At 43.8% G+C, this 12,630-nt stretch overlaps 1 protein-coding gene across 1 annotated transcript; it reads right to left on the minus strand.

The window, feature by feature from the left end:
* Positions 1 to 994: 994 nt before the first annotated feature.
* NANS (N-acetylneuraminate synthase) lies at positions 995 to 10,846 on the minus strand. Its single transcript, XM_032675928.1, has 6 exons — positions 10,658 to 10,846; positions 8,974 to 9,189; positions 5,515 to 5,614; positions 5,097 to 5,251; positions 3,792 to 4,058; positions 995 to 2,725 (listed from the first exon to the last, which is right to left on the minus strand). The coding sequence occupies exons 1-6, from the start codon at positions 10,787 to 10,789 to the stop codon at positions 2,516 to 2,518; spliced, it is 1,080 nt and encodes a 359-aa protein (XP_032531819.1). The 5' UTR covers positions 10,790 to 10,846; the 3' UTR covers positions 995 to 2,515.
* Positions 10,847 to 12,630: the final 1,784 nt, after the last annotated feature.

Here is a 12,630-nt window from a genome sequence, read left to right on the forward strand (position 1 = left end):
ACAGTAAGTTCAAGAAAACCAACTGTAATTTTTAATGTCTCTGTCAATGGGGGAAGGTGATCTGGCTCTTATAAATGGTGTTGATGTACCACCCGAAGTGCCATACATAATATTTTTGTACTTTTTTCAACTTGCAAAATGGAAAAAGTCTAGTTGAAAGAAGCATATTACAGCTCAGACTGGAATGGGGATATTAACATATTTTTTAATGAACTTCCTCCATCTGTTTGGAGAGGCTGCAGTTGTGTACAGTAATGGGTTTAGTTTGGTTCAAGCTCAAGTTTATATATTGTATATTGTTATAGCTGACAAGGTCAGATTTGGATAATAAATGCACTAAGTGAATTACCTTATACTTACATGTCATCTTGGAAAAATCAAAGACTGGCACAGACTTTTGGAAAGGTCCCTTCTGAAGTAGGAGCTTTTGAGGCCACATTTAATAGCCACTAACTGGTATTACATGTGACAGGGACTTTGAATTGGGCTTCTGGATGGCCCTATTCTTCCCTATTAAGGGGAAATGTGAGAAACAGCTGTGTACAACCTGTAACAGAGTCAAAAATGCCTGGAAGGCCCACAGGGGCAATAAAAACACTAGGTCAGCGGGGCATTTATGCTCAGCTTATTTTTCTGTCCACTTTGCAAAGGCTCTTTAACTGCAGCTGGATAAACATCTGTTCACACAAAACTAGGAGACACAGCTCGCAATTTTCTGTATATGGATATTTTTTCCCCCAATACATTAATTAAAGTCTTGGAAATTTCTGGAGCCTATGTTTACAGCAGTCTCTAGGACCAGCCCTGCTAGACTCAAGAACCACTGCTATTTGAAGCAGGTCAGGTAATCTTACAGTTTTCAAATCCTAAAGGCCCTGGAGTCCTCAACAGTGCTAGCAAAGGCAAGGTCTGGCCATAGGCTGAAATGGAGAAACAACAGCTTGTTTTATAAGCTAAATTTATTTTTCAAATTTGAAATAAAAAAAACCCAATCTTTTAACAATTGAGTAGTTTTTTAATGTAAGGCAAGCATACTGTGTCAGTCACAGCTCACATATGTTCAAGCACATGACTCAGTCTCTGCTTCCCCATTTGAAGATATGAGTACAGTTTCCTCAGAATTGCAGAAGGGTGAACATTTTGAAAGTGAACAGCTCACAGGTACAGAAACACCCACCACCAAATTCAAGGTACTTCACCACCTCGTGATGAAAATAAAAGTAGCAAGTTCCAAGTAACCATCACTAGTAAATGATTCCACCACAGAAAAAAAAAAAAGCAGATGAATTACACCGAAGCAGTTCTGTGCTCAGAGAGGTAACTGGGGAATGCCCAGTTTGCAGCTGCTTCCATATGGCTCCTTCCTGGTCACAGGGAAAAGCAGCAGGCTCACAGCAGTGGGATTGCATTTCTTACTTGGAAAGTGAGAAGCTGGGATGCAAGAGTAGAGCACACAAGAGGTGCACCTACCATCATGTAAGGATGTGATGTAGTCAGGCAGTCAGCCTTGGCCATCTCAAACTCCAGTGTTGAGGGAAAAACCCTAACATAATCTATTTGCTTGTTAGTACAGGAAAAGGGCTGTTCAATCTTCACCAGCACTTGGCTTCCTACCCAAGAAGTTACCCCCCCCCGCACCAGGTCCAAACAGAGGTATCCAAATGCTCTGCAGAACTGATTTAAGATCTAGGCTTCACTCAGCTCACAACAGATGCTTCTGACAAATTTTAAAGCATAGGTTAAGTTTATTTCCACTGATTCATCTCAGAACTACTTTTCTCACCTGCTTAATCTGTCTGGCTTGCCCTCCTGCCTTTCAGTTCACAAAAAGGTTCCCTTGCCCCTTAAATGGGACCTTTCTACATATCCAGTATGCTTCCTTTCTTGGTACTGTCTCTTGAAAACCTACATTTCTCAAGAAGCCCATTTTCCCACAGAGTGCAGATTCCTGCAACCCACTGTTTTATCACAAGACTTTTCATCTTAAGGCTTTCATCCTGGGAAAAATTCATCAGGATGCACGTGTAGTTTTCTGTTCAGGGTATGTGAACTTTCACTTAGCTGCCCTCAACTCCAGCTAGAGTCCTGCTATTACGGGGGTGAGGCAAATGGCAGAAAAGAAAGGAACATCAAAAGATAAGGGGTTAGAAAAACTCAAAAGTTGTTCTAGTAGAAAGTTTTCTAGTGGGAAAAATTCTTATGATTTACTGTATTCTTAACAGAAAAAGGAAGCCAGAAAGCACAGACTGTGGTCTCAGATTTGGCAAAACTCTGAATTAATCTAGGTTAAGTGGAATGGAGAAGGGAGGAGCATGGTATTTCCTAGGCACAATGCTATACAGTTTCTAATAAAATGCTCTTCGTAATTTATATCCCCTTGCTTCAGAAACTTCCTACTAATGAGAATCTGAAAATCCTAACCTGCTTGGATCCCCATAATTATGCCCCTTTCTTTGCTACACTTAAATATGCTGTGCAGTAGTACATCGTGAAACACGGAGTGGAGTGCTTTGGTTTAGCACTTCACTTTTTTTACATGGTTTTCCACTACTTGCTCAGTGATGGTTTCATCTTCTTCAATACTTTTTTTAACCTTCTGGCCCACCAGATCGAAGATGGATTCTGGGGGAAATCCCTTCGGCTCTCCCACCTTCACGGTCAGCATGTCAAGTGTCAGGACGGCACCTTCAGGAATTGCCACTTTCGCCACAACAGACTTCCCCAGCTACAGGAGAGGGGGGGGAAAGAAAAAGTTTTAAGTCAAACACATTGCTGGGCTTAGTATACGAAAAAAGGATAAAAAATATTCTGCAGTTATTTGGGAACAGGTTGTGCCCTCTGCATTGCTTATTGCAAAGGAAGGCTGAGTTAGCCACGGACACCTTCACTATAACCGGGCTGCCGGGAACATCAAGGTCCTTTCTGAAACTGGATGGTGGCTTACTGGAATGTTCCGAAATCACAGTGGAGGGAATCTGATTAGAAGGACTGGTATTTTAGTTTAATGTAAAAGCAGCTCAAATGCAGTCATAGAGACATATTATTCCCATTACTGTTACTGAGTACTTGGCACGGGTGAGGCCGCACTCGAATACTGTGTCCAGTTTTGGGCCCCTCACTACAAGAAGAACATCGAGGTGTTGGAGTTGAGTCCACAGAAGGGCAACGAAGCTGCTGAAGCATCTAAAGAACAGGTTTATGAAGAGCAGCTGAGGGAGCTGGGGTTGTTCAGTCTGGAGAAAAGGAGGCTCAGGGGGACCTTCCTGCTCTCTACAACTGCCTGAAGGGCAGGTTGTAGCCAGGTGGGGGTCAGTCTCTTCTATGAGGCAATTAGAGACAGGACAAGAGGAAATGGCCTCGAGCTGTGCCAGGGAAGTTTAGATTGGATATTAGGAAAAATTCCTTCACCAAAAGGGTTATCAAGCGCTGAAACAGTCTAGAACAGGGAAGTGGTTGAGTCAACATCCCTGGAGTTATTTAAAACATATGTGGCACTTAGAAACATGGTTTAGTGGTGGACTTGGCAGCGTTAGGTTAGCAGTTGGACTTGATGATCTTAACTGTCTTTTCCAACCTAAATCATTCCATATTTCTACTTAACTTATTTAACTACTGGATGATAAACACAGAACTCCATTATACTCAAAACGTAACGCGGTGAGAAATTTTTTGAGTGCAGAGGCAGGAACACTACTGCAATAAATGAACAGCAAGCTATTTTTCTGAATACAGATTATTAGTTATAGGTCTAAATGAGCTGCAGGTTTACAGGAATCAAAAGCAAAAGTTACCTTTTCATTGCAAGCCATCTCACAGGGCAAGAGCTGTTTGATTGGAGAACCCATTGCTTTTTCCACAGTACGGATGGCTTTCACCAGCTCCGCCAGTTCATCTGGCTCCAGAGATGCCTGGTGGTCGCTTCCTTTCCATGTTTTGTCAAGGGTCACGTGGCGTTCCACTACTTTAGCACCCATAGCAACAGCTGCCACTGAAATGGCTATGCCAGTTTCATGTCCCGAATAGCCAATGGGGATATCAGGAAAAGCTGACTGATACGCCTTGAATCACGACAGAGTTGGTCTTAATTACCAAGGTAGCAATTTCAAAGACAAAGCAAATTTAACAGTGATAACTGCAATAAAAACCCAAGGGCAATTATTGTGGCACAAAACAAGCAGTTGGTTATGCTGAGAATGCATTTTTTTACATTCAACAAGTCACACTGCATTACCAATTGCCACGTTCCCAATTTCACTAACATTATCAATCCCGACAAGAGAAAGGAGGTATGTTCTTTTCTACCACTTAATGTTTTTCCTTTTAATTCAATTCTACTATTCCAGGTCTTCAAAGCCTACATCACTGTAAGTAACAGTAACAGAGCAGCGTTCTATTTTCACACGAGAACCCGATGGACGGGTAAAACTTAACCTACATCCAAAGCAGATTTCTTCAACTCTGTATTTCAATTCTGAAGCAATCTTTTAATCCATACATAGGGGACAGTCACCCAATCCTAAAGGCAATTAAATGCAGCCATGTCGCATTCTGCTAAAAATAACACACTACATGTGCATAAATCTAAGCTGGTGCTTGAACACTGGCCAATTTGGGAAAACTTCCTTATATCATTATTAGGCATATCCAAGTAATATTTCCAGTGAAGGGAACTATACCAGGGTCTAATCGATTTTCTTCTCTACTCTGATACTCACATGAAGCTTTTTGACCAAAAGTTGCTGGTCTAGCTCCCTATTTAGAGTTATGTTCTCACTTCCATGCACTTTCTTAATGGTACATAATTTTTCTTTGCACTATAAAGCACAGGGTTAACCTGTTAACCAAATGTCGTACTTTCCTCTGTTGAGCTGTGAACACTCCAGTATTATCCTTTATCATATTCCTCAAAGACGAGTTTTGCTAAATAAAGGATCTTTTTAGGGTGTTTTTAGTTCAACACTTGCATGAATTAGAGGAACACGATACATCCTCTAACTTCTCAGAAGCAAATTCCAGCATGCCAAAGATCTGGAAATGTATCTCAGCAGAAGTGCAAGGCCCTTCTCTGCTACCCTACGCATGGGTTACTCACTGACCGATATAACACGGAGATTGACATCCTCTGGCTGAAGTGGGTAAGCACTGGTGCACTGCAGGAAGCAGAAGTTTGGATTGATGGGCTTCACAATCTGATAAACCTGATGCATTGTGTTCATGGACTGCATGCCGCTGGAAATCACCATTGGGCGACCTAGCCGTTAGAAAATACACAAAAATTTTGCCGTAGGCCTGCAAGAAAGCTACACAAGGTTAAATTAAGCTCTTGTAGTGAATTAATCCAGTAAAACTAGAAAAGAATGCTGGGTGAACCTTTTTTTTTCCCCAAACCTGAGGTTGAGTTTCTTCTAAAGAAACTTCAGATTTTTTCCCAAAAATCAACTGGATGAAAGATCTAATGACTGATCTACTGAGACACAGTGATGTTTAACAAGATGGACCAAAGAAAATGCTTACCTTTCTTTGCAGTCTTTTCCAAATATGGAAAATTATTTGTATCTCCTGATCCTACTTTGAAAAATGGAACATCCAGCTCATGAAGAAATTCCACAGCCATCTAAAAGGAAAAGAAGTCACTGCATTTTAACACACCAGCTGGATCAAAGGATAAAGAACCACTGTGCCGGGAAATAACCCTTCAGAACAGCAAAACCAAGGCTGAGTTGAATAGGTAGACATTATAGGTATCTCCCCAAAATACACTTGCTATCCTGAGGATATTGGTTTCTGCTTTCCCTCCAGGTGAAAGTATAATTATGGTGCCTTCTTTCATACTTGTACTGTTTCTCTACAGGTTTTTGACTGGGATCACAGTTGGAAGGCAGCCTCTTTGGTCTGCCAGCCACAGCTGGTCAGCCAGCTCTAGGAACTGCTGCTTAGTACAGGAGAGTTCCACTGCTCCTCTAACTTAAGGATGAACTTGTGGGCCACAGCATTCTTGCTTATTTTTTTTTTTTTTAGCGCTACCAGAGAGAGCAACTACCTGCAGATGAGAGCTTGCCCTTTGAAGGAATGCGTTACAGGCACACAGGCAGTCTTCCAGCCACACACTTCCTGCAGGTCAGAAATATTAAACCACAGAGAGTTTAAAACTACAGGTAAGTTTTCCCGAACGGACCTGCCACACTGAAAAATTGTACAAGCATATTACATAAGCGCCTGAAAAAAAAAGAAGCACCCAAAAAGGGAAATACAAAATGGGCTTGCTTCTAGGAGAGATACTAGAAAATAAAATATGCCAAGGAAAAGGCTATCAAGCAGTTTACTCAAATGCTAATTATACTCTGCTTTTGCCTAAAAATAAGTGTGCTATTTTGAAGACAATTCAGGAATTACTGGAGGCTCCCTGAAAACTGGTTTTACATTAGTAAGGGCCTTTTAAAAATTAGTATTGTCAAGGAAGAAAATTCTAATTCCAAGCCTATTAAAAGCAAGAGATATTTAAATCCTCCATTTCACCTCCAGGGAAAACAATGAAGTAGTTAACTTTGTTCCCTATCAATCACCCACAAACACTTCTAATTTCTTCAGCTCTTTCCTTGTTGCAGTTAAATTTACTTAGTGCCAGAGAAAGAGTGCTAATGTCCAGAGGAGAAACTCATTTTGTCCAATTTTTCTATCATCAGTATGATGGACATGCAATTTCTTGTACCTAGGATGTATAACATCTCTTTAATATAGTTTATTAATTAAAATGCATTGTTCATAAAGACAATGAATACATTATATAAAACCCCCACAGATCTAATCTCAGGAGATGGCACAAAATGAAATATAACAGAATAGGCCTCATATCTAAAGCCACTCTTCATTAGGTAAATATCTCTTGAAAATTGGCAGCTTTTCTGTAGGAGATTCAAGGATCAGGAAGTAATTTCAAGCAACAGGAATGACATTAAAGGGAGTGGTTCAAGGAGATCCTGTTTTGTCTCCAGTACACACTGGAATAGAATAGATAAAGAAGTTATTCATAGCCTTTGTATTTACTTCACACATCAGTTCATCCATTTCCTCATATAGTTAACACACAATTTAACCTCTTTGACATAGCTGGAGTTCCAGAGATTATGTTAAATTTACAGAAGTTAACATATTCTTGAGGATTTATGATGTCAATTTATGCAATGTTTTCCTTAAATTCCAAACCCACGTCTTGCAGAAATGCCACCAGAAATCTTAAGAGATGTGTAATGTAATTACTGTTCAAACAAGAGGGCACAAACATGTATCAGTTCTGTTAATTAGCTGATAAGGTCACACACAATGGAGCACAGCAAAGGGAAAGGAGGATCCCAGAGGCAGAAAGTGATCTTAGCTGCTGCATATGAAAGGTGTTCTGTATTGCACTATAGCCTTCAAAACCCAGAGATTTTAACGTCAAAGAAGGAGTGTGGGTTTTTTCTCCCCCACCCGAAGGCACATGGGTCTTTTAAGGTCCCAGATACAGAAGTCCAAGAATCCTGGGTTCAATTACTCCTTTGTTAAAGGAGTACATGGTTTTCAGCAGGTCTTCTACACATGAAGACATGACAAACAAAACATGGCACCACTCTCTCTTCACAGATCTATTTCTGAATCCATGGCACTGAGCTTTTGCCATACACACAAAACATCTTTTTGTCTATCACGCATCTGAAGAAGTTGTTTATGATATTTGGTGCTTGTATCACCTCAGAAGAGGCACAGCAACTCAAGGATTTTGAGGACAGTAAGTTGATAGCAGCAGTAAGAATGGCCAGAGCACTAGAAAAGACAGCATAAAAAGGCTGAAGGAATTGAAATTGCCTAGACCAGAGATTACAAAAGAGAAGAGGTGCGATAATTTTTGTGTTCAATTACCAGAGAGGAGGTACAAGTATGAACTTTTAGGTCAGATAAGGCAGGACAAAAAATTATGAGGAAGGAGATAACCCTAATACATTAGGAATTCTCTCTGATGGTAAGAGAGTGAGGCACTGAACAGATCACCTTAAAATATTAAGTAAATCACATCCTTATCCCATCCTGGATGACGCTACTTGCAGGAAGCCAGGGACATTGAACTGCTGGCCATATGCAAGAGTGGCTAGCATACTTCTGCTAGGGTCTCTTTCAGTTTGCTTTTCTGTATTTTCTAGGCCACCAAGAAAAGTAAAGCAATCTGTAATCTCTGATCTATGTTGAATTTCAACTGTTACCTGATCTTTCCAGTTTACACATTTCAAATGTGTGTTGCATTTCTTAATACTGTAACTAACACTATTCTGAGGTGGGCAACATGCCCAGTTAGAAGTATTCACATCTTAAGGGGGATCAGCAGCAGATGAGCTTCATGCAGCTGACAAGCTCGAGGTGGAGTTGACTGTTCAAGAGCTCACTGGCAAAAATCAGTAAATGCTTCAGGAGTAACAGGGCAAGGTGGGGCCCTCTCAATGAGATTAATATAAAAAAAAGGGATATAAACATTTCTGCTGCTTAGAAACACCAACAGGGTCCTAGTAAACAGCAAGGAGGGGAAAAAGAACTGGGAAACTTGAATTAGGTTAAGAAAGAAATTTGGTTTAAATACAGAAGGACGTTTGAAATTCTTGGAGCCAACATACCAGACAACACTGGAGAGCAATCAGATCACACTGACTTGATCTAAACTCTTAAAGCCTTGATTGTTTATGAAGTTCAAACTGAGACCTTGTCTCTAATATCATTTACTGTGTATAAACAGTAGTAGCAGCACACACATCAAGTCTTCCAAAGTGTTCAGCTATCTACTCAACTATGGCAGGTTCACCGTACAGGTGAACTGGCAAATTACTCTAGCCCCCTCATGCAGAAATTCATCATCCACATATTCTTTTTATGCAAGAACTATCACACCTAATAACACCCAACAGACACAACAGCCAGACTGCCACTGTCATTCCAGTATGGCTTACGTACCTCATCCATGCCAGAAGCTGTGAAGAAAATGCCAATCTCCTCTGCATACTTCTTTAGCTCTCTGTATTGGTCATGGCTAAACTCCAAGTGGCGCTTGTGCTCCCCATAGGTCTTTCCCCAGGAGTGTTTAGAGGTGTAGGGCCTTTCCAAGGCTTTCTTGTTGAATTTGTACTCCAGTTCACTCTTCTGGAACTTAGCACAGTCTGCTCCACATTCCTGCAAAAGAAGGTGGTGCACACTGAGTGGCAGTGCAAGAAAAACTGCACTCATCTTGAGTGTGAACACAAGAACTGAGCAACTAATGTGCTCATTTGCTGTGGACTTTTCACAGTATCATCACAGCAATCACAGAAATGGTAATGAACACAGAGTGACTGAGGACCTGCAGACATACAAGCCCTTTTACTTCAACACTTAGTAGAACAGCAGTCCAGAGGGACATCATACTCAACATACAAAACTGCACAGCCTCTTGCTATGAATGCCACTTATTTGAGGAGCTGATTTCTGTGGTGTTTTTTTCCAGCTCAGCTGTCACTTTATAATTTTACATTAAAACAAGATACAGGATTCTGTGGAACAAGGAATTTGAATGCGAAATGCACAGAATCATCAATGTTGAAAGAGACCTTCAAGATCATCTGGCCCAACCGTCCACCCAGCACTGTAACCCTTGAATCAGCCAGTGCAAGATCCAGATGCCTCGTGAACACCTTCTGGGATAACAATCCATTGGAAGTGATACACAGAGTAAAGATATATCCTCATTACACTATTTTGCACTTACATGACAGTTACAGCTCTGAACACACTGTGCCCTGAGCTGTTCTTCAGTGTTGTACCGTTTTCTATCTAACAGATATAACATCGAATTTCAAAGCAGCCTGGCTGTCTTCCTGGATGGCACAAGCATTACCTGAAAAAAAACCCTCATGCAACCAGGTCAAACTGGAGGTTCATCAGAAATGGTTCAGCAGCTGCCTGATTCTTCCCACATTCCCTCACACCACAGCTGCAGGGCTGTGGCTGTCACACAGAATCACAGAATCAACTAGGTTGGAAAAGACCTGAGATCACCGAGTCCAACCGATGGCCAAACACCAACATGTCAACTAGACCATGGCACTGAGTGTCAGGTCCAGCCTTTCCTTAAACAGTCCAGCCTGTCGTTAAAGGCCTCCAGGGACAGTGACTCCACCACCTCCCTGGGCAGCCCATTCCAGTGTCTAATCACCCCTTCTATGAAGAGTTTCTTCCTATGCCCAATCTAAACCTCCCCTGGCACAGCTTGAGGCTCTGTCCTCTCATCCTGTCGCTGGCTGCCTGGGAGAAGAGGCCGACCCCCACCTGGCCACAGCCTCCTTTCAGGTAGCTGTAGAGAGCGACACAACTCCCCTTTAGAAGATTCCTTTTCTCCAGGCTCTCCCCTTTAAAAGACTGCTTCTCTCCAGGCTAAACCACTCCAGCTCCCTCAGCCGCTCCTCACAGGACACGCGCTCCAGACCCTTCCCCAAAGTCGAGCGCAAGGGTCTCGCTGCAGACACTTTGCTTCAGGAACGAGCCCTCCAGTAAGTCACCCCGCTCCTCCCGAGCGGCACCACCGCGCGAAGGAGAAGCCGCTCCCCGCGGGCGCGTCCCCCGGCAGCGCCCCGGGGCCCTCTCTCGCTCGCCTCCCCGCGCGCACCTTGGCCATGCGGATCATGCGCTTGGCGATGTCCAGGTCGCCCTGGTGGTTCTGCCCGATCTCGGCGATGATGAAGCACGGCTGGTCGCCGCCGACGCGCCGCCCGGGGCACAGCTCGATCTCCCTCGGCATTGTGACACGCCGACACTGCGGCTCGCCGAGATGGCACCGCCTCCTCCGCCCGCCCGCGACTGCGCCGCTGCTCCCCCGCCCGCGGCGACACCCTCCCGGCCGCGGCCAATCAGCGCCGCCGGAGGCGTGGCCGCCTCCCCTATTGGCCAGCGCCTGGCAGGAGGCGGGCGGCAGGGGGCGCCGTGGCGCCGCGGCGGGGCCGGGGCCATGTCGAGGGGCGGGGGCAGAAAGGGGCGGGGCCGGGGCCATGGCGAGGGGCGGGGCCAGAAAGGGGCGGGGCCATGTCGAGGGGCGGGCCCGAGGCAGAGCCCGGGACTGGGCTGGGCCGGGCTGGCTCCGCTCCGCCCTTGTCCGGGACCGTGTCAGTGTCTGGGGCAGTGTTGGTGTCTGGGCCAGTGGCTGTGCCCGTTCCCGTTCCCAGGGCCCGCCGCAGATCCCGTGGTCCCGGAGCGCCTGCGGCGGCACCGCCAGACTCGCCGAAGGAGCGCTTTGGGTGCGGGCAGAACGCCATTTCCCAGGAAACAAACTAGCTGGGAACCGCACCTAAGAGACCGTGAAGATGCGTTGATACAGAGAGGATTTACGAGAAGGACTCAGAATTATAGTCACAGAATCATCAAGATCGGGAGGGACCTTTTAGATCATCCAGGCCAGCACTGCCACTGTGACCCCTAAACCCCTGAGCCACATCGCTGAGCGCCAGATCGAACACCTCTTGAACACCTCCAGGGGTGGTGACTCCACCACCTCCCTGGGCAGCCCATTCCAGTGCCTGACCACCCTGACAGGGAAAAATTTTTTCTAATATCTAATCAGAATCTCCCCTATCTCAGGTTACAGTCATTTCCTCTTCTCCTCTCACTGCAGGCGTGGTAGAAGAAACTCGCTACAATCTCCTTTTGAGGTAGTTGTAGGGATTTGGTTCAGACAAAACTTTCAATCGTACACTGAAATAAATGGGAAAGTGGGTAGTGGCTACTTGACAGGCTGCTGAAGAGCTCCAAGTCTAGGTGTTGGTGTAATAGACTTGATCAAAAAAAACCCCAGAAAGTAAGAATTCTGGATATGATGAAAATGTGTAGAGAATAGAAATAGAAAACAGAAATAGAAATAGCTTCTCTTTCCCCTAGCAGCTGCCAGCTGTGTCTGGTAAGGAGCTCAAATCAATGGTTAGGCAGGAAAGTCCCTACAGTCATTTCTGTCATTTCTCTTATATGACCACAGAACACACAGAGATAGATAATACTGTGCTCTATATTGGAAAGCAGACCATGCCAGAGGATTTCAGGAGATGAAAGTGGCGTTAAACTTGGAAATGAGATAGAGAATATAAGGAAGGACTCCAGGTACTGGTGATATAAAACACAGGACTGCAGCTGTTTCAACAGTTCTGCTTCTGGAAGTCCCAATATTATGGGGGAAAAAACCCCAAAACTACAAGCCAACAAACAAACAACAAACCCACTCCTACTTTCAGGAAGTGGGGAAGGTGAGAAATTTACATTTTTTGGTACATATTTTGGAGAGCTTTGTATTTCTGAACAGAGGATGTCCTGCACTTTTACAGTTAGGGTGCTCTTGCTTGCTTTCTCCATTTCTTGCTTTCAAGTGATAGCAATGTATTAATTTTGTAAGAAAACTTACTATGCCAGAGGAAATTGAACAGCAACACTTGGATAGCTTGTTTTTTAAAATCTAGATTCCTCATTGTAAAACTAGAGAAGTATATAACAGATTCATTTGCATCCATCCTGCACAAACAAAAAATACATCAGAAATATCATGAGAAGCCATCAGGGCTATAGTAAGCAAAGGGAATACAAAACTTGTGGAGGTGGAAA

This window comes from Chiroxiphia lanceolata, chromosome Z (genome assembly GCF_009829145.1).
Source record: "Chiroxiphia lanceolata isolate bChiLan1 chromosome Z, bChiLan1.pri, whole genome shotgun sequence".
NCBI classification, from domain to species: Eukaryota; Metazoa; Chordata; class Aves; order Passeriformes; family Pipridae; genus Chiroxiphia; species Chiroxiphia lanceolata.